At 34.1% G+C, this 22846-nt stretch overlaps 1 protein-coding gene across 1 annotated transcript in view; it reads left to right on the forward strand.

Annotated features, from left to right (window-relative positions):
- LOC138706379 (methanethiol oxidase-like) overlaps nt 1-21009 on the forward strand; it is a 61300-nt gene extending 40291 nt beyond the window's left edge. The window contains exons 7-11 of the mRNA XM_069835591.1: nt 6502-6596; nt 9598-9785; nt 14193-14338; nt 15530-15652; nt 20758-21009. Coding sequence (XP_069691692.1) covers nt 6502-6596; nt 9598-9785; nt 14193-14338; nt 15530-15652; nt 20758-20815 — 610 coding nt within the window. The 3' untranslated portion in view covers nt 20816-21009. The remainder of the gene's footprint in view (nt 1-6501; nt 6597-9597; nt 9786-14192; nt 14339-15529; nt 15653-20757) is intronic.
- The last annotated feature ends 1837 nt before the right edge of the window (nt 21010-22846 follow it).

Raw genomic sequence — 22846 nt, forward strand, 5'->3', positions numbered from 1 at the left:
ATTTAAATTAAGTAACATATTAAACGATTTATCCTTCTATCAAACACGAATGTTCCCTGGATCAAATGTCCTATTTTAATTATGTAATTACTTTATATTTATTTCTAACGGGTGCAGCGGAGCGCACCGGTACGGCTAGTTCTCAATATTTTCAGAGTTACACTAATTTGAAGTTGTTAAAAAATACCCTTCTGTTTTAGTTCTAAGGGTAAAAGAATGTTACAAATAGTGAATAAACTGTTCAGAAGTATCATTTCTTTAATTGACTAGTATTTTGAATATTATAGATTTATTAATTTGTCATACAGAATAATATCTGTAATATTGACAATTAATATTTGAGGAGAAAAATTCGCTCTGGCGCCGGGGATCGATCCCGTTTTCGATCCGGTGCTGTGGATTGAATTTGGCGTAACTCAGTGGTCAGAGCGCTTGGTACGTAGAACCAAGGATTGGAGTTCGATCTCCGACGCCGGAGCGAATTTTTCTCCTCAAATATTAATAGTATTTTGAAGCTAAAAATGTGTTGTTACTTAGTTGCTTTGTAAAGATGTTTTTTAACTAAAAATTACATTATTCTTGCACACTTATCACAACAATTGTTATAGATCACGATACTTGCAGGAACTTGATTCTTTACAGTTCAATTTTGTATCCTAATGTACAGTCTTAAAGAGTTTATAAGAATGACGTGCAACTCAGGCTTTCAGGTATAACTCCCTGTAAAGTTGATTTGAATAATTTCGAGGGAAAAATTGTTTCGGGGCCGGGCATCGAACCCGGGACCTTTGGTTAAACGTACCAACGCTCTACCAACTGAGCTACCCGGGAACTCTACCAGACACCGATCCAATTTTTCACTCTATATCCACAGACCTCAAAGTGGGCTGACAACCGTCAAGCAACCAACATTGAGTGCACACTAACTCTGCGTGACTTAAATTGTGGTTTTCTGTTAACGAACAGTGACGTGTATTATGCAACTCAAGCTTTCAGGTATAACTCCCTGTAAAGTTGATTTGAATAATTTCGAGGGAAACATTGTTCCGGGGCCGGGCATCGGTGTCTGGTAGAGTTCCCGGGTAGCTCAGTTGGTAGAGCGTTGGTACGTTTAACCAAAGATCCCGGGTTCGATGCCCGGCACCGGAACAATTTTTCCCTGGAAATTATTCAAGAATGACGTGATTTGTAGCAATTGTTCTGATAAATGCGTACGAAAAATGTGATTTTGCAGTTTAAAAAATTGAAAGAAATTGTTGTACGAAGGAACTATGGTATTAACAACACATTTTTAGTTTCAGAATACTATCCAATTAATCCTTAAATTGACAGAGTATCCTATAGGATGCAACAGGTTAATAGGCTATATGCTGTAATTTTAATAGAAGAATAGAAAAAAAATTGGTAGGAAAATTAAAATTTCACGATACTATAATATTGTACAACATATAAAATATGGACATTGCGATAGTTGTTTTCTTTACAGTCCGACACGGTTTAATAAACTAGTGTGAAAAATGAAGTTTTGCCAATTTAAGGATTATATCTGTTCTAATCCATACTTTCGCGAAGTGAATGGATATCTAGCCTGAAAATGACAGCAAATTTAGCAGCTGTTCGTTCCGTTCCCGGCAGATCTCTCGACGGTACCCGGTGCAGACATGGCTGCCCGGAGATTGAAACTTTAGCACACGTCTTGGGATTCTGTGAACAGGGATTGTTCTTGAGGAACTCTAGACATCATCTTGTAAGATCCAAAATTGCTGCCGCATTAAGAACTAAGGGCTGGATAGTAGAAGGAGAAATCTCCTGCCTAGCTGAAAATGGGTCAACGAAACGAGTAGATATTTTAGCGTACAATGCTGACACTAAACAGGGCATCATTGTGGACTCCACGATACGTTTTGAAGTAGAATGTCATCAGTCAGTCGAGGTCCACCTTGAGAAGAAGTCGATCTATGAGCCTACAGTCAACTATTTCAATCTGAAATATGCCTTAATTCACGTTGAGGTATTCGGCTTCCTCATAGGTACTCGAGGGAATATACCAGCTTTTTTCGAAGAATTTCGACGGAAATTTGTTCTGCCAACATCTTTGAGGGATGACATTGTGATAATTGTGTTAAAAAATCCTGTCAAATCCTAATTAATCACATGGTGCCACATTGATAGCAATTGGAATGTTTCACGCCCTTTTCTTTGTTTCCCCCTTTTCTTTTAAATTTAATACCTATGTTTACATATGTATAATAATTTTTTGAGGATATACTGAGTCCGTAAGGGCTACCCTCAATGGGGGGCAGTTTAGTATTATTATTTTAAGAGAGGAGATTAGAAAATTACGGATAATTATAGAGGAATAAGTTTATTGTACGCAGGATATAAAATTTATGCAAATATTTTGAAAAACAAACTCAATGAGCATTACGACAATATTATCAGTGAGGAACAAAATGGTTTTCTTCGAGGAAGGTCCTGTTGTGATGGATGTTTCGCATTGAAATTACTGGTTGAGAAATAGAGAATTTAATCTAGAAACGCATATGGCATTCATTGACTTTAAAAAGGCTTTTGATAAAGTTAATCGGAATAAATTACTTCAGATTTTGGCAGATGATTAAGTGCCTCAACAGATTATACACAATATTTACAACATTATATAAAACAACCATCATAGCAATTCGAAGCAACAATAAACTTTCACAGTGGCGACCCATTTATAGTGGAGTACGACAAGGCTGTGGCCTTTCACCACTTCTGTTTATTATATATATAAATAGAATCATTCAAGATTGGCGACAGACACGACATGGATTTATTCCAATTAATCGAAATTTGCAGCTTGATGCTTTAATAATAATAATAATAATAATAATAATAATAATAATAATAATAATGATTTATTTAACCTGGCAGAGTTAAGGCCATACGGCCTTCTCTAACACTCAACCAGGAGTAAAGACTGCGTTACAAAAACACTACAAATTTACAAATTACACTACAATTTTACACACAAAACTGAATAAGATAATAATAATAATAATAATAAAAAATAAACAACAAATAAGAAGAAATCAGACATAATATATAACATACAGAAAGAAAGAAAAAAGCATAATAATATGTGAACAGCAGGTCAAAATAAATGAGGCATACAAAAAAAAAGACAATTATTCATAATAATAATAATAATAATAATAATAATAATAATAATAATACAAAATAAGAATAGTAATAATGATGATGATGATAATAATAATAATAATAATAATAATAATACTAATAGTAGTAATAAAATAGTGCAGTACAAAGTATACAGTGAATACAATATTTCTAAGTACACACAATAAGGAAAATTAAGATTATATATAGCTCAACTTATCACATTAGAGTTATAACATTATCGGAAAATATGAAAACAAAAATATAAAATAAGTTGAATATCATTAGAACATAAAAAAAATGTGAATACGTGGAAACATGCAATACAACACTTGTCATAATAGTAAGTTAGTTTGGCAACTCGTCATAAGATAATTTTCTAACTTGGATTTGAAAGAATTCAATGTTCGGCAGCCCTTGACTTCAGGCGGCAGAGAGTTCCAGTGACGAGAGGTAGCAACAGTGAAGGATGAGGAATACAGAGACGATGCGTGAAGTGGAATTTCTAGCGTGTTATCGCGTTGTGATCGAGTATTAATATTATGATAGCGAGAGAGAGTATGAAATCGAGCGAATAAATAATAGGGGGATGAAGAGTGCATAATTCGATATAAGAGAGAAAGTGAGTGCAGATTTCTCCTCTCATGTAACCTAAGCCATGATAACTTCTTGAAAGAAGGTGAGATATGATCATAGTATCGAACATTACAAATGAAGCGGACGCACGCGTAATGAACACGCTGTAGTTTCTGAGCGGAATCAATCCTGAGATCACTGAACAAAACGTCGCAATAATCGAAGTGAGGTAGAATGAGTGTCTGTACCAGCGTCTGTTTTAATTTAGATGGATAATGATACAATCTTTTTAGTGAATGGAGAATAGAGAATGCCTTCTTACATGTATATTTAATATGCGTATCCCAATTGAGATTAGATTCGAAATGTACTCCGAGATTTTACTTTTCGCTGATGATTTAGTTCTCATGGCATCAACTGAAGATGATTTACAATATTCAGTACACAATTTAAATATGGTCAGTGAAAAATATAACATGGAAATTAATATTTAAAAATCGAAAACCATGTCATTTTGTGGGAAATTCCCTGTACCAAGTAAAATCTGTTTGAATAGTAAAATAATAGAAAGAGTAAATACCTTCACTTACCTTGGGTATACACTATCATCTTATGATGAAGTAGATATTGCTGAAAAAATATATAAATATAATAAAACAATGGGGATCATTAATAAAATCATGAAACCTTCACTAGTACAAAGACACACAAGAATAGGCTTGTATAAAACCTTAGCACAGCCAGTATTAAGCTATGGTAGTGAAGCACGGACTGTGAAGAATAAAGATGTCAGTAGAATAACAGCAAGTGAGATGAGATGTATGGGAGTTGGGATAAAAAAAATGAGGACCTAATGCAAGAACTTCAAATAGAACTCATTATACAGTTCATCAGCAAATATAAACTTCAGTGGAAGAGTCGTCTCAAACGAATGAATCGATGCAGAATTCCAAAAGCACTGTTTCATTACCATCCAAATGGCAAACGAGCTCTAGGCCGTCCAAAGAAGAGATGGACTGAAAATTCTAGTTTGAGACTTTAACAGGCCACTTGGCCTAATACTTGTTAGGAAGATGTTGATGATAAGGATTAAAGTGTGGCCTAATTCTGGATAGTTCATTGTCTAACTGTAATATTCTTTTACCCTTAAAACTAAGGAAAAAACGTTATTTTTTTAACAACTTCAAATTAGTGCAATTCTGAAAATATCGAAAATAGAACCCATGTCTATATGACATTTTCTGCTCAAAATGTCTTCGGGAATATGCTCCATAAGTGATGGTAACTCCTCGTGAATCACCCTGTAGACTCAAAAGTTAGTCAAAATTTCTCTTGTGAATATTTCACTAAATTTACTTAACTCATTCTCCCCATATGGTCTTCAAATGCTATTTCAGATGTTATTAAATATCATTTCAGTTTCATGTTGCGTTATGAGCAAAGCTCGGAACTTGGAGACTTGTGTCTTTGAATTGGCTAAGCGACCGGACTTAAATGTCAACAAACTCCCGCTTCCAGCACGGAGGTACTGCCAGGTCTGCTATAAAAGTGGTTTCTGGCGGGAACAACATATTGATAGTATTACAACAGGTTGAAACACGTAATTTTATAGCATATAGGGCATACTGTATAATAAGAATAAACATGAGAAATATATCAAATTTACTGTTCTGCTCTGTACATTTCATTACAGTGTATGACTACTACATTCGAAGATTTTCGGACCCATAACTTCTTCGGCTATTAGTTAAACATGATTTGAAACGAGAAAAACGTATTTCCACGTCACATGAAGTGACATGAATGTTTTCACTGTCACTGTTTTCTGTTCGATTTTCAGCAGTTGCTAGCTGATCTCTTATCTGAGAAAGATAACTACATCCTAATTTTTTCTCGAAAATATTTTTCAATTTGTGTGTCACTACTAGGCCAGGTCCCTCTTCGACTTGATCCATGGCTATGGACAAATTTTCTACCAATTTAAAGGACTGCAATGTCTTTCTATGGATGCCCGTTTCCAGCCTCTAGTTTGTGTGTGGTACAACTTACAAAATATAAACTCTCCATTCGAAGAAAGTAATGTATTTCCTCCGAATTCCTCCACGAAATTCTGTACTTAAAATTTAAAAAATATATTTTCAAATTTCTATAATACCCATTCCTCAAACAGACCGTTTACCTGTAATTCTCTGAATGCCATTGGTTTCTTCCGCCGTCTTCCTGGCATTCGATGTGACCACTTTCTTAGCACATAAGACTGTCCCTGAACACTAGCAGGGCGAGTTTTGTGTACGGTGTCCCTGTAACCTTACTCATGCGCACGACACACAAGTCCCCAAGTTCCGAGCCTTGGTTATGAGTTTATTTTTTTCACACTTCCATAAAAACATATAAATTAAATTAACTCTATAATATTACCAATGAAATGCATTTCATCTGCACATTTATTTCATGTTGTATACTAAATTTGAAGCACATTTTAGGCTGGTTCACAATGAACCGGGAACGGAAGCGACGAGAACGAGAACGGAAATAATGTTAAAATAAATGTATTTAAATGTGAGCGTTCACAATAGTTAGTTGTGAATGCTCACAATTAAATACCTTTATTTTAACAATATTTCCATTCCCGTTCTCGTTGTCGTTTTCGTTCCAGGTTTATTGTGAACTAGTCTTTTGTCTTTGTTCATGGAAGATTCGATAAGTGCACTCTTATATAATTTCGTAACGCAGAACTAATAGGGCTTACATTTTTATCTGCAGGTTCTTCCGCAAGGATGATGGAAAGTGGGATGCTGAGCTGGTGATTGATGTTCCAGCCAAGAAAGTGGAAGGCTGGGTGCTTCCTGAGATGCAAGGTTAGATTTGCATTTCGTCTCTCATTTATTGTTAATAAATGAACTAAAATCGCTAATGTGGAAAATGCCATAAGTATGTTGAAAGTTTATGGCAGACACAGTCTTTAATCACGAGAAATCTGACTTAAGATGCATTGCATTTGGACTTAAGAAAAATATTTTAACACGACTATTACACTTTTACTACGTCATACTACTTTTAACCAATAAAACGGTATGAAAGGACGTGTTTCAACTAATCATGGCTGTTTATCGCAACAATTTTATCACTTCCATAGCATTTTTTTATTTTTATCACTTCCATAGCATTTTTCTGTTTTTACCACTTCTCTAGCATTTGTTTCTTTGTTTACCAACACTTCAACCTGCAAATTCTTTACGGTACTTTAAAACATGCTTTGCAATCGTCATTTGTTTTCTGCATAGATAGTCAACTGAAAATGGCGGCTCCTTTCAAACGTATTGGTGAAACTAACATTAGTGAAATAGAATTTCAGTAAGTCAATTACTCCTAATATTTTATTGTATTAGAGTACTTTATTTCTTCTAATCTTTATATACTTTCTTCTAATCTTAATATACTTTCTTCTAATCTTAATATACTTTCTTCTAATCTTTATATACTTTCTCCTAATCTTTATATACTTCCTTCTATACTTTCTTTATACACTTTCTAACCGTTTATTCACAAATTAATGTTCAACTTTTATTGTCTGTACCATCCGAGTAACTAAACCATTAGTATTGTATGTGGCATTAATTTGTGAATAAACGGTTCACTTTATGCAAAAAACACAGACATAAAGTGTTCATCTTTTTAATATCTATCGCGACATTTATAGTAAACATTAAAATTTTAAAGAGATATGAAAACATCGGCAACGAAACTTTCTACACAATTTATTTTTTATTGTTTGAACTATGCGTTGTAGAAAAACATTTCATTAAAAGCATTGATTCTATTTCATACAAAGAACCTCCTGTTAAAATTTGTGCACTCAAACTCCTAACACTCTGTATTTAACCATCAAAGACAGGTTAAAATAATAATGTGATCAGAGGAACAATAATCATAAAAATTGCGGCTCTTTACTCCTTGTTAAATTAATTTACCTAAGAAGTTTCTTACATCGTCAAATTCTCATGTGAAATGACACATTTATTACTGTGTTGTTTCTGTATTTTTCAGTTGTTCTCTGTATTGAGAATTGTTGGACTTCATACATACTATACACGTTGCAATAAATGGAAAACCTTTTGCCAGTCAGAGTAACTGCCAATAATACTTCTTAAATTTGTTTCAAGTTCCCGGTGTTCCATCATTTCACATGTGTAACTTTCTACTTGTGCAGAAATATATTATGAACGGATGAAATTGTAGTCCCTTAATACTGAGAAATAATATAAATTTATCGCAATTGACTGTACAACCCTTCTTAGCCCATGGCACAATCCAAAGCCACATACCGACCAAAGACTCTTAAATTCCCACGATGGCGTGCGTGCATGCTGACTAAAATCTATAGGTTGGAAAATTGTTCAGTAAACTCATTGTATAGTGTGTGCAATCAAAAACAATTTCAGTCATTAGGTATGTTAGAATAACATTGCTGATCTTTAATTTATTCTTAAATGTGAAACTATTATGAAATTGAAACAAATTGCGATGTGACAACAGACTTACGTAACAAAAGCCACTTTGTTTTATCTTCTATTGTACTTAACATACCTATTTATAACCGATCAGAAAGACAACTATTTTTTTGCTTCCAGGAATTTTTGTCCAAACATTTTCGTCCAAAACAACATTTTGTCCAAATTTCTATGACCAACACATTTAAGTCCAGTGGAATAAGTCCATAGCATTTTCGTCCAAGAGTAAATTTCGTCCAGAAATTTTTTAGTCCACAAAAATTTAGTCCAATATACATATTGTCCAATCGTGATTGATTTTGGATATTCAGATACTAGAAGCACATTTTAAACAGATACTAACAATAGAATACCAAATATTGGAGAACTCAAAAATGGACAGGTGTTGCTAAGGAAATGCATAAATATAAGTTTTACTTAAAATTATCAGGTATGGATCCCAAAGTAATTACTTCTAAAAGGAACAAACCACTGCTCATAAAATATGGCTACTGTTATCAACACTACTCTTATAATAAGGATCGAACCAGGATATATTAGCGATGTGAGAATGGGTCAACCTGTAATGAAATTACACAGCAACCCGCAGAACTCCGAAGGTGGTAATTAAATAAGGAAATTACACTTTCCAAGAAATAGCTGCAATGAATACTTGGTCTTTGTTGTTTCAAATAACTGAAAATAAATCTCATGTTTTATTTCAGTGATTCTTTTGTAATAAACACAACTACGAAAATTTCAAGTAAATAAATTTGGACTAAATCAGGTAATAATGTTATTTTACGACGGTTATTTAGCGTCTGAATGAGATGAAGGTGATAATTCTGTGAAATGAGTCCGGGGTCCAGTACCGAAAGTTACCCAGCATTTGCTCTTATTGGGATAAGGGAAAGCCCCGGAAAAAACCTCAACAGGTAATTTGCCCCAACCGGGAATCGAACCCGGGCCACCAGGTTTCGCGGTCAGATGCGCTAACCGCTACTGCACAGGTGTGGACCAAAAAATATATAGGACGAAATTTCACATAATACTAAAATGAGGTGGACCAAAGATTTGTGGACAAAATTTGATGCAGGACAAACATATAGGTGGACAAACGTAAAATTAGGACCAAATTACGAATGGACGAAGCGTAATGGACTAGCATTCTGCTAAGCATTTTTTTTTTAGTTGTCACGCGACACCACTTTTTTTTATCCGTCTTTTTGAGCATTAAGTGAATTGTAATAGTTTCTTTTCAATGTGTCTTTCTTCTAAGGCAATAAGGTGATAAATAATGTCATTATTTAAGTTATTTAAACAGATTTATTCCACACGAATTTGTTACCAAACTGGAATGTGTCTTCAGGTCTCATAACTGATATCCTTCTGTCGCTGGACGATCGTTTCCTGTACTTCAGCAACTGGCTGCATGGGGATGTGCGGCAGTATGACGTGAGCGATCCCAGACATCCTCGTCTCGTCGGGCAAATTTTCCTGGGCGGTAGCGTACTGAGCGATAGTCCTTACAAAGTGACAGAAGACAAGGAACTCAAAGTAAGCAACAACTTTATACTTTTTACTCTCTTCTGCATTTTATAGTGTTCGGTCCGGATGAAGCCACATATCCATGCGAGGACGGGGAGTTCTGTCAGAGCTTTCACTTCAGAGCACCCTTACTCTCCTGAAAACTCCATGTGGAAAGCTCATCCACGGGGTACTCGGACGATCGGAGTGACGACGCACTTCCAGCACGATGTCTGGTACTCGAGCTATCATTGTAGGCCTACTTAGCGTTACAGCACAGTCTACTATATACAGTCGCGAAGCTTGAGGTGATTTTTTGCAAATCTCGTGATAAAGCGTTCCAAGCGGTTAGCAACTAGAAACTATAGACTGTCCACGGTCGACTTTGGACTGTGTCGTATTTCCATCGAGTGCTAGCTCGTTGCGTATTTCACATTGATGCTTGTGAAATGTTCGTTATTGGTTGTAATGAAAATGTTAATGGCTAAAATACAATAATTGGAATAATAATATTTTACTAGAGGCGTAGAAAAATTAAGTTTGTTTTAATGAAATTTATTGATCACGTTTTATTTTCAATTCTGGTGGGATTATTATTGCTTAGGCCTGCTTTTTTTTTTCAAATGATATGTTTTTAATTATAGCTGTTAATTTTGTTGTTATTTTTATTTGTTGCTTTACTAGAGACGTAGAAAAAGTCTGTTACAATAAAATTTATTGATCACGTTTTATTTCCAATTCTGATGTGATTATTATTGCTTAACCTCATCCCACTTTGTTAACTACGTAAGCCTACACTACAAGTACCAGTACACGTAAGTTACTCCATTAATTCATATTTCCATTATTATTGTTGTAAAGGGAAATGCAAATTAATATTTATTGGTTTCATAGTTAATTATCGCTATAATCTTGAATGAGTGAAGCGATTATAGTAAATTTCAGTTCGTTTTGCACAAACAAAAATAATATTAACCTATTTCTTGCAGGTATCTTCGAGTTTATGGTGGAATTTAATAATAATAATAATAATAATAATAATAATAATAATAATAATGATTTATTTAACCTGTCAGAGTTAAGGCCATACGGCCTTCTCTAACACTCAACCAGGAGTAAAGACTGCGTTACAAAAACACTACAAATTTACAAATTACACTACAATTTTACACACAAAACTGAATAAGATAATAATAATAATAAAAAATAAACAACAAATAAGAAGAAATCAGACATAATATATATAACATACAGAAAGAAAGAAAAATGCATAATAATATGTGAACAGCAGGTCAAAATAAATGAGGCATACAAAAAAAAAAGACAATTATTCATAATAATAATAATAATAATAATAATAATAATAATAATAATAATAAGAATAGTAATAATGATGATAATAATAATAATAATAATAATAATAATAATAATAATAATAGTAGTAGTAGTAATAAAATAGTGCAGTACAAAGTATACAGTGAATACAATATTTCTAAGTACACACAATAAGGAAAATTAAGATTATATATAGCTTAACTTATCACATTAGAGATATAACATTATCGGAAAATATGAAAACAAAAATATAAAATAAGTTGAAAATCATTAGAACATAAAAAAAAATGTGAATACGTGGAAAGATGCAATACAACACTTGTCATAATAGTAAGTTAGTTTGGCAACTCGTCATAAGATAATTTTCTAACTTGGATTTGAAAGAATTCAATGTTCGGCAGCCCTTGACTTCAGGCGGCAGAGAGTTCCAGTGACGAGAGGTAGCAACAGTGAAGGATGAGGAATACAGAGACGATGCGTGAAGTGGAATTTCTAGCGTGTTATCGCGTTGTGATCGAGTATTAATATTATGATAGCGAGAGAGAGTATGAAATCGAGCGAATAAATAATAGGGGGATGAAGAGTGCATATTTAGTATACTTCATTAAAATAATAAATTAACTTTATGCATTTAATATTTCAATAATGGAATGAAGGTGTTAATTTTTCCAAAAGAACATGACAACGAAAGTGTAACTTATTTTGTCGTCTGCTAGGAGAGAGATCTGCGATGATGAGGCGATAGTAGCGATCCTAGTGGTGAGCAACTACCCATGTTTGCATTTTTACTACATATTGAGCTTCGCGATTGTATATAGTAGACTGTGGTTACAGTCTATGTGAGATCCCAAAAATTCTAAATGGCACTGATGCAATGTGAACGAATTGGAATAGGCCTAATTGTATATGTGTATGCAAACGAATGATTGTATATTTTCTCAGATTGATTGTAGGTTTGCCTAATTTACAAACTCGAATCTTTTCAATTGCTATAAATAAAAAAAAAATTTCCGGACTCACTTCTGAACTGCGTGTTCAGTTCAAAGTGTGTCATAGCTCGCTGTATGCCGTCATGTGGCTAGCCGATGAACCTAGAGAATTCAATCTTCTTACACTTCCACAGAGGCGTATTACTTATGTGCCAGAGAAGTTGCCTGCCAAGTACGGCGGTCATTCTGAATGATACTTACCGATACGTACGGTAACGCCAGTAGTGGCAGGAATGTGAACTATTTGGAAACACGTACTGAAGTGAGTTTTTTCTTTATGGGGAGAGGGTTAAGACGACTATTTACGCATTTGTTGACATTAATTTCGACAGTCAACATGGACACGGAGCATTTGATTTGCGTTGTGGAATGTTGCCGTTACCGATGATAACAAATACCCTGCGTACGGTTTTCCCGCGCAAAATACAATTCGAACGAGGTTATGGTAGCACACAGACCGTACAGACCGCCATCTGTTGCTACGACGTTCAAGTCATACCGTACACGTTCTCAAGTTCAGATTGAACGCCTTGAATAATAGGCAACTTCTCTGACATAAAAGCTGAAACTCGCTTCAAATCGCTGACTCACAACAGTGACGTCATGACACGCTTTGAAATGAACACTCAGTAGACCTCTCTTTAACAACATTGGTTTCAAAAACGAATTAATTCTGCTGTATTAATCACCAGAATTCTACGGAATTAACTCCTTAATTGCATAAGTGAAAATATCTCCCGTCTGGATTCAATGAGGCGTTATTGACTATCCCTTGTTCTAGTCAAAGTGTGTCATCGCTCGCTATATGCCATCATGTGGTTAGTCGATGAGCCTAGAGAATTCAATCTTCCTACACTTCCGCAGAGGTGTATTACCTATGTGCCAGAGAAGTTGACTAGAAAGTACGGCGTTCATTCTGAAGAGTACTTACCGATACGTATGGTAACGCCGGTAGTGGCAGGAATGTGAACTGTTTCGAAACACTTACTGAGGTGAGTTTTTTTTTTACTGTCGAGATATGGGGAAAGGGTTAAAACGATTACTTACGCATTTGTTGACATTAATTTCGACGGTCAACATGGACACGCAGCATTTGATTTGCGTTGTGGAATGTTGCCGTTACCGATGATAACAAATACCCTGCGTACGGTTTTCCCGCGCAAAATACAATTCGAACGAGGTTATGGTAGCACACAGACCGTACAGACTGCCATCTGTTGCTACGACGTTCAAGTTATACCGTACACGTTCTCAAGTTCAGATTGAACGCCTTGAATAATAGGCAACTTCTCTGACATAAAAGCTGAAACTCGCTTCAAATCGCTTGCTCACAACTGTGACGCCATGACAAACTTTGAAATGAACATTCAGCAGACCTCTCTTTAACAACATTGGTTTGAAAAACGAATTAATTCTGCTGTATTAATCACCAGAATTCCACGGTCAATACGTTTATTAACTCCTTAATTGCATAAGTGAAACTATCTCTGGTCTGGATTCAATGAGGCGTTATTGACTATCCCTTGTACTACAAGCTCTGTTGAACGTTTCTTTTCTGCCCTGAGGAGGATCAACATCTACCCACGAAGCACTCAGACATAGGCCTAAGAGAGGTTGAGTTACTTAAGAGTCAAAGGAAGTGTTCGTCAACTTAAAACATAGTCATTTAATGAAATGTTCTTTCTCATAATTTACCCGCAGTTTTACAGATTCTGTGAAGGCTAAATTTGGAAAACGCAGTTGAATAGTTCTTAAGAGTTGGGCTTCATGCAATCCCTGATAAGGTCCAAAACCCTCGCATACCATTCTACACATGTAGTCTATATTTCGTTTTAATACTGGAATATGAGTTCCAAATGTAAACAACCTTAACAACTGATAACTCTGATATTTTTCGTCGAAGATCCTGGGTACATTACATCAAATTGCTTGTCTGCAATCCCTCTCTATAACCAGATAAAATTCTTCGGTTGAATTCTGAAATATTCTGTATAACGTGTGACAGCTGTGGTCCAGGCACGCCTTGCGAGACAAAGTTCTTCAGCATGCCCATATTATCTTTGTGCTACAATTGCTATGGCAATTGCAATCGCTCAGAGTTTTTATTTTGCAGGAACAACCCAATCCGGTATTTCTGAAGGGCCAGCGCCTGTACGGAAGTCCTCAAATGCTCCAACTTAGTCTGGATGGAAAGCGCCTGTATGTTTCTTCCTCCCTATTTTCTCCGTGGGACAAGCAGTTCTATCCGGAAGTGATCACGTACGTAACATATGAATTATTATTATATTATATTATACCGTATTATATTATATTATATTACATTATATTATACAATATTATATTATATTATTATATTATATTATACAATATTTTATTATATTATATTATACAATATTATATTATATTATATTATATTATATTATACAATATTATATTATATTATATTATATTATATTATACAATATTATATTATATTATATTATATTATACAATATTATATTATATTATATTATATTATATTATATTATATTATATTATATTATATTATACAATATTATATTATATTATAGTATATTATATTATATTATACAATATTATATTATACAATATTATATTATATTATAGTATATTATATTATATTATATTATATTATATTATACAATATTATATTATATTATATTATAGTATATTATATTATATTATATTATATTATAGTATACAATATTATATTATATTATATTATATTATATTATATTATACAATATTATATTATATTATATTATATTATGTTATACAATATTATATTATATTATATTATACAATATTATATTATATTATATTATATTATATTATATTATATTATGTTATACAATATTATATTATATTATATTATACAATATTATATTATATTATATTATATTATATTATATTATACAATATTATATTATATTATATTATATTATATTATATTATATTATACAATATTATATTATATTATACAATATTATATTATATTATATTATATTATATTATATTATATTATATTATATTATATTATATTATACAATATTATATTATATTATAGTATATTATATTATATTATATTATATTATACAATATTATATTATATTATAGTATATTATATTATACAATATATTATAGTAACAGAAAAATCACTAAAATAAACAATAATGAACATTTTACGGTGCAACTACATTTTATACAGTTACGGGTAATATTACTTGATTTATGTCAAACAACATTTTTTGTATATAACATTTTATGGTGCAACTACATTTTATAAAGTTACGAGTAATATCCCGTTCTTTTCTCTTGCTCTTTGTAAAACTTACCAAATAGAGCAAGTATCACATTCAAATAGAGTGAAGTAGATTGAGACTAATACCGGGATTGTGAGCAATGCCTCTAACAATTATTTTCTTGTTGCAGAAAAGGGTCCTTCATGGTGATGCTGGATGTGGACACGGATAAAGGTGGCCTCACTTTGAACCCTGACTTTCTCGTTGATTTTGGCCAAGAGCCCGAGGGTCCAATATTGGCCCACGAGATGAGGTATTCAATTTTATTTTAGTTGTCAGTTGTGTTATTATACCTGAACTCTTCATCAGTACAGCATATAATGTTCGCATCGTCTCTTGCTTATTGCTTCCAGGATTGAGTATACGTCTTTACCTGAATATAAATAAGAGGTTTTGACGTGTAATTCCTTTCTTTTCGAGTGTGGGTGAGGAGTACGTACAGACTTTCGGATGTTACAAAAAATGCAACATTTGAAAAGCTTATTGCACGAAAACTACATGTCGTCAACAATATGTAAACCAGTTGGACCAGATGCGTGAGGGGAAGCCACTAGTCTGACTAAACTGGAAAGTCGGTTGATTACAAGCCAGAAATAATAACAAATTTCGCAGTACTGATCTTCATTAAGTGTCGGGAGCAGTTCCTCTCCATACAAATCTCTTTGAAACAGACGACTGAATAATCGACATATCTGCTCCACATCATAAAATAAATAAAAATATAAATGATTGGTTGATTGGCAAACTTACTCGTGTTAAATTACATAAACACGTGTGGCTTACAACTGTTTCTGTGCTTCTTCACATCATCCTCAGAGCCTACTATAGTGAGGATCTCGTAAGTATAGTTCCTAAAAGTCTAATTTGGCCGTCTCGTCAGTGTTGCCAACTAATACCAGATATTATCAAAGACGGTAAAATCACAATGCTATGTACTGAAATAATAATAATAATAATAATAATAATAATAATAATAATAATAATAATAATAATAGTAATCGTAATAATAATAATAATAATAATAATAATAATAATAATAATAATAATAGTAATAATAGTAATCGTAATAATAATAATAATAATAGTAATAATAATATATTATTATTAATATTATTATTATTATTATTATTATTATTATTATTATTATTATTATTACTAACAATGTGTTGCTTATATTTACCACATCTCATCTTTATGTTGCGGGGTGTTAACTAAATCATTCAATAATTTATGAAATAATACGTTTTCTTCCTCGACTTCTCGCATATTATGTTAGTCATTAGGACTATTATGATCTAATATTAAAATGTATTTTGTCTGACATGAAATTCATTGCTTTGACTAAAGAATTTACGATTCAGGAGACCTAACCTAAAAATGTATTTTCTTTCTTGCATTTTCATCAGTTTGCTTTACTGCAAACTGAAATTATTGGTGCCAACATAATAGTTAGAAAATAACTACCAGTTGTAGTATTTGTCAGTACCTGAAATTCGAAACGAAGTTGGTAAAAGAAAATTCAACCTGAGAGCTAGAAAATTACTATAATTCACTACCATATGTAGTAATAGGGGAAAAATGGTTAGGTTTCACCCTTACGGTATTAAGTAAGCTGATCCTGACTATAGATCTCGGCGTCATCTCGAATTTCGCTGCCTGTTGTGGGGGTGTGTTTGCGTGTTGAAAAGTGGAGTCAAAAAGTGTGTGTGTTCTGAAATTGATCTGTGTGTTGAGAATTTGATCAGGGTGTGTTTTTAGTGTGTTTGTATATTTCATATTGTTCTAGTGTGTTGAGTTTTTGGTTTTTGGGTTGTATGTGTAGGATTTCCATGTCTGTATTTATGTTATTGTATGTATGGTTGGCATTAGTTATGTGTTCGGCGTATGTAGATGTATTGTGTCCTCTGGTTGTTGCTTTAATGTGTTATTTTTAGCGTAGTTGGAATGTTCTGCCTGTTTGTCCAATGTAGAACTTGTCGCAACTATTGCATGTGAGTTTGTATACGCCTGTGTGGTCGTATTTATTTGTTTGTGTTGTTTGTGTGTTGAGATGTCTTTGTAGTGTGTTTTCTGTTCTGTATGCTATGTTGTATTTCTGCTTTTTGAATGAAGATGCGATCTTATGTGTGCTTTTGTTTTCATATGTTAGTGTGATGTATTTCTTGTGTTCTTGTCATTATGTTCTACATTGGACAGACAGGCAGATCATTCCAAACACGCTAAAAAGAACACATTAAAGCAATAACCAGAGGACACAATACATCTACATATGCCGAACACATAACCAATGCTTACCATACATACAATAACATAAATGCGGACATGGAAATCCTACACATACAACCCAAAAACAAAAAACTCAACACACTAGAACAATATGAAATATACAAACACACTAAAACACACCCCGATCAAATTCTCAACACACAGATCAATTTCAGAACACACATACTATTTGACGCCACTTTTCAACAATTTTCAACACGCAAACGCACCCCCACAACAGGCAGGGAAGTTCGAGATGAAGCCGAGATCTAGTAGGCTCTGAGGATGGTGTGAAGAAGCACCGAAACAGCTGTAAGCCACACGTGCTTATGTAATTTAACACGAGTAAGTTTGCCAATCAACCAATCATTTATACAGTGAAATCTCTCCTTACGGACACCCCCAAGATACGGACACTCCTCATATACGGACAGATTTTTATGTCCCAACTGAAATAATATAGAAATAATGATAAATTTAACTCTCGTTTACGGACACTCTCAGACACGGACATGGACAGCTGTTTCACAGTCCTAAAGCTTGCTTTACCTCCTGACTGCGGACAGAACTTGGATTTCAAGACCTAATGTGTTACAAAAATGGAAAATTTATTTTTGAGAACTGTGCAGAAATTCCTTAACATGAAACATAACATAAGGGTCTCTTAGGCTATCACTAGCCCAGCCGGCTATCCCTTGTTAGCTAGAAGCGGGTGGATAAACAAAGTCACAAAATTTAACCTGTCTGATGGGTCCAAGGTTTCCGCGATCGTGAAATTGTATTCGGCACATGATAGGGTTAATAGGATTATTCTCTTCACTTCAATCAGTTGTTCTGTTTCGAGAGGCACGGCACCTGAACGTAGAGGTTAAGTTGAAAACTGTAAATTACAGTACTGCATGACTGTAAACCTAGAATAAAATTGCATGGCACAATACTGTATTTTCCTTTTTCAGTTTTATCTACTGTAGTTCAGAGTTGCAAAGAATTTACTGTAGTACAGTACACTGTATTTAGAATTAAACTACAGTAATACATTTCATTTAAAGCGTGAAGGGATACATATTGCTTATTATAAATTTACTGTTTGATTGGGGAGCCTCCCTCCCAATAAAGGACACCTCCCAGATGCGGACAGATTGTTACGTCCCTTCGATGTCCGTAAATGAGAGGTTTCACTGTATTTAAGTGTTAAAAGTAGTGTACGCAAGATTCAAGATGGAAAATAAAAATACTTCGAAAGTACGCATGCTCCGGCTTGGTACTGAAGATGGCTCTGCATTCACCCATATGAAGCCAGTTATGTAGACCAGTTTACCGACAGAGTCGTCGTTGTCCAGGGTGCACCATAGGAGACTGATCTACGCTAAACCCGCGATGAGACGAGATATGAGATGATGATGGGGATTTGTTGGGGTGCCACAGGGAAACCGGAGCTCCCGGAGAAAACCTCTGTATTACCTGAACGACGGGCTTGCCCAACGTGAGCTATAAATCGGGGGTACGCCGGGGACCGAACCCGAGTCTATACACTATACCACCATGGCAGTAACTCTCATATCATTAATTCCTCCTTTATCTCTGTTATCGGTTTAAGAAATGATTAATTTTCTTTGAAATGTAATTTTTATTAAGTTAATACTTATATCAAAGTTATATTATTCGATACTTTTTAGTGGGTTATTTTACGACGCTGTATCGAGTTCGTATAGGTCAGTTTCTGTCAGATGCGTTTTCAGTTCACTGCGGGCTAAAGCAAGGAGATGCACTATCACCTTTACTTTTTAACTTTGCTCTAGAGTATGCCATTAGGAAAGTCCAGGATAACAGAGAGGGTTTGGAATTGAACGGGTTACATCAGCTTCTTGAATATGCGGATGACGTGAATGTGTTAGGAGAAAATCCACAAACGATTAGGGAAAACACGGGAATTTTACTGGAAGCAAGTAAAGAGATAGGTTTGGAAGTAAATCCCCAAAAAAACATAGTATATGATTATGTCTCGTGACGGGAATATTATACGAAATGGAAATATAAAAATTGGAAATTTATCTTTTGAAGAGGTGGGGAAGTTCAAATATCTGCGAGCAACAGTAACAAATATAAATGATGCTCGGGAGGAAATTAAACACAGAATAAATATGGGAAATGCGTGTTATTATTCGGTTGAGAGGCTTTTATCATCCAGTCTGCTGTCAAAAAATCTGAAAGTAAGAATTTATAAAACAGTTATATTACCGGTTGTTCTTTATGGGTGTGAAACGTGGACTCTCACTTTGAGAGAGGAACATAGGTTAAGGGTGTTTGAGAATAAGGTGCTTAGGAAAATATTTGGGGCTAAGAGGGATAAAGTTACAGGAGAATGGAGAAAGTTATACAACGCAGAACTGCACGCATTGTATTCTTCACCTGACATAATTAGGAACATTAAATCCAGACGTTTGAGATGGGCAGGGCATGTAGCACGTATGGGTGAATCCAGAAATGCATATAGAGTGTTAGTTGGGAGACCAGAGGGAAAAAGACCTTTAGGGAGGCCGAGAAGTAGATGGGAGGATAATATTAAAATGGATTTGAGGGAGGTGGGATATGATGATAGAGACTGGATTAACCTTGCTCAGGATAGAGACCAATGGCGGGCTTATGTGAGGGCGGCAATGAACCTTCGGGTTCCTTAAAAGCCAGTAAGTAAGTAGGCTATCAACATTTCAGGTTATTTAACATCTGAATGAAATGAAGGTGATAGTTCTGGTGAAATTAGTTCGAAGTCCAGCACCGATAGTTACCCAGCATTTACTCACATTGAGTTGAGGAAAAACCCCGGAAAAAACCTCAACCATGTAACTTAGCCCGACCGGGATTCGAACCCGTGTCACCTGGTTTCGCGGAAAGATATTCGATACTTCAAGTGGAAAGATAGTACAAGATAAAGTGGTTGAGCTGCATAAGTGGCGTGGTATAATGTCAAGCAGTTAGCATCGTTATTCATGGTTTTATTCTCAGTGGAAGTACAGGATGCATCTAAAGTAAGATGTGTGTCTTTGGTCACTTCAAATAGGAATTTTGTGAATTCACATATTTGATTTATTTCAGGTATCCTGGCGGAGACTGCACTTCTGACATCTGGTTGGTGGAGGATGAATGTCATTAGACTTGGCAGTGAGAACACCGAGAAGTTTATTAAATGCTTCGTGAATGTTTTGTTGGAATATATACGAAGCGGAAGCTATACCATGCATCATAATGTGTAACTTTTATATATTTGTATTACACAATTTTACGTAATTTTTCTTGTATGTTCATTATTATTGTTGTTATTACAAGCTTTGCCTTATTTACCTGGAACACTTTCTGTGCCTTATTTTAATTGGTTCAGTTATATTTATACATTTCTTTCGACATAAAAGCAATTATCTTTCATATTCAGCAGCGTTTTAAAAATTCCCTCGAAGAATAGTTTTACAGTTTCACTTATTAGCGTGTAATTACAAATTCACTTGATATACAGAAATTTATTTTATTGTAAGAACAAATTTATTCACTACTTCGGAACTACAATTTGGTAAAGAACGGATCTTAACACTACATAGTTAAACTGATATGGAACATTGCCAACAATTGAATCGGTCTTTTGTAAAACCACATGAGTCCACATTTTTACGAAAATGAGTTACCGGTGCTATAGCAAGCACTATGGGTATACGCATCATTTCCAGTCGAAAAAACATAAGTCCGATCATTACTAAACATTATATAAAATCGTCCACACCTGTGGAGTAACGGTCAGCGCGTCTGGCCGTGAAACCAGGTGGCCCGGGTTCGCATCCCGGTCGGGGCAAGTTATCTGGTTGAGGTTTTTTCCGGGGTTTTCCCTCAACCCAATACGAGCAAATGCTGGGTAACTTTCGGTGTTTGACCCCGGATTAATTTCACTGGCATTATCACCTTCATATCATTCAGACGCTAAATAACCTAGATGTTGATACAGCGTCGTAAAATAACCCAATAAAATAATATAAAATCTTAAAATATTGAATTTCTTTCAAAACTACATCAGTCCCGGACTCATGTGGTTTTAACGCGTAAGGGGTTAGGTACAGCTTACAGCAGTAAAATTTTTGGAAATATTCAACATATTTTTCTTCCATTACTTTATCTTGTTCAATAATGAAAGTTGGTATGTGTAAAAGACGGTCCTTCTACTATATGAGAAAATATTTTTACGATTAAAAAAATTATATATATATATATATATATTTTTTTTTTTTTCAAAATTCAAAAAGGTGACGGTTTACTGTGCAGTCATGAAGCATTTCCGTCATAACTCATAAACTTGTTAACTTTTTCATGTTCTCTCTCTTTTATTTTATTGCTCAAACTCATGTTTACAATATCATGCTCTTTCAACTACAATCCTTAAAAAACAATATTTTTTTTTATTTTGTGTTAGAAGAAAATACTGATATTTGACCATTTTTAAATGAATTTATTTTTTATCAGACAATCTATGAAAGGTAGAGAAGTGATCTTGCATCGTATTGTAGATATGACATACACACAAAAAATTTTCATCACAGAATGTTGAATAGTTTTTTTTTACTTATGTGGGAAAAACTTCATTACTGCACAGTGAACTGAATTTGGGGGGGGGGGGAAATGTAAATATTTTTTTTTAAATCGTAAAAAATATTTTTATGCTCGACCATGCCGAAATGCAGTAATTATACACCTGGTAGCAGCCCTTTAATCCACCTCATTAAAGTACACCTATTCATTACAGTTCAGTTGTTCAGCCAATGAGAAATCACCATTGTAGCATTATAAAAGCGCAAGTATCGATTATTATTCTCGGATATGCAATCGAAAGACAACTAGCAAAACGTCACGGAGGCTGGATATCCAATACTGTCGCAGAAGGTTATGTTCTGTTACTATAATAATTAGCGTTAATTGTAAATAATATTCAAATAAATTCAATTTGTCATCTCGTTTTTCAATTCTAAATCAATTTCCAGCTTATATCAAGATTAATGTCCATGTTATTCTCTAGATTATATCAAGGTCAATACTTTCGCGTCTGCGCACATCTCACAATTTAGGTCAGTTCCGCTCCTCACTTCGATAAACATAACATGAATACTTATGCATAATTTCAAGTTAGAAATATGGTCGAGCATAAAAA

This window comes from Periplaneta americana, chromosome 1, assembly GCF_040183065.1.
Source record: "Periplaneta americana isolate PAMFEO1 chromosome 1, P.americana_PAMFEO1_priV1, whole genome shotgun sequence".
NCBI classification, from domain to species: Eukaryota; Metazoa; Arthropoda; class Insecta; order Blattodea; family Blattidae; genus Periplaneta; species Periplaneta americana.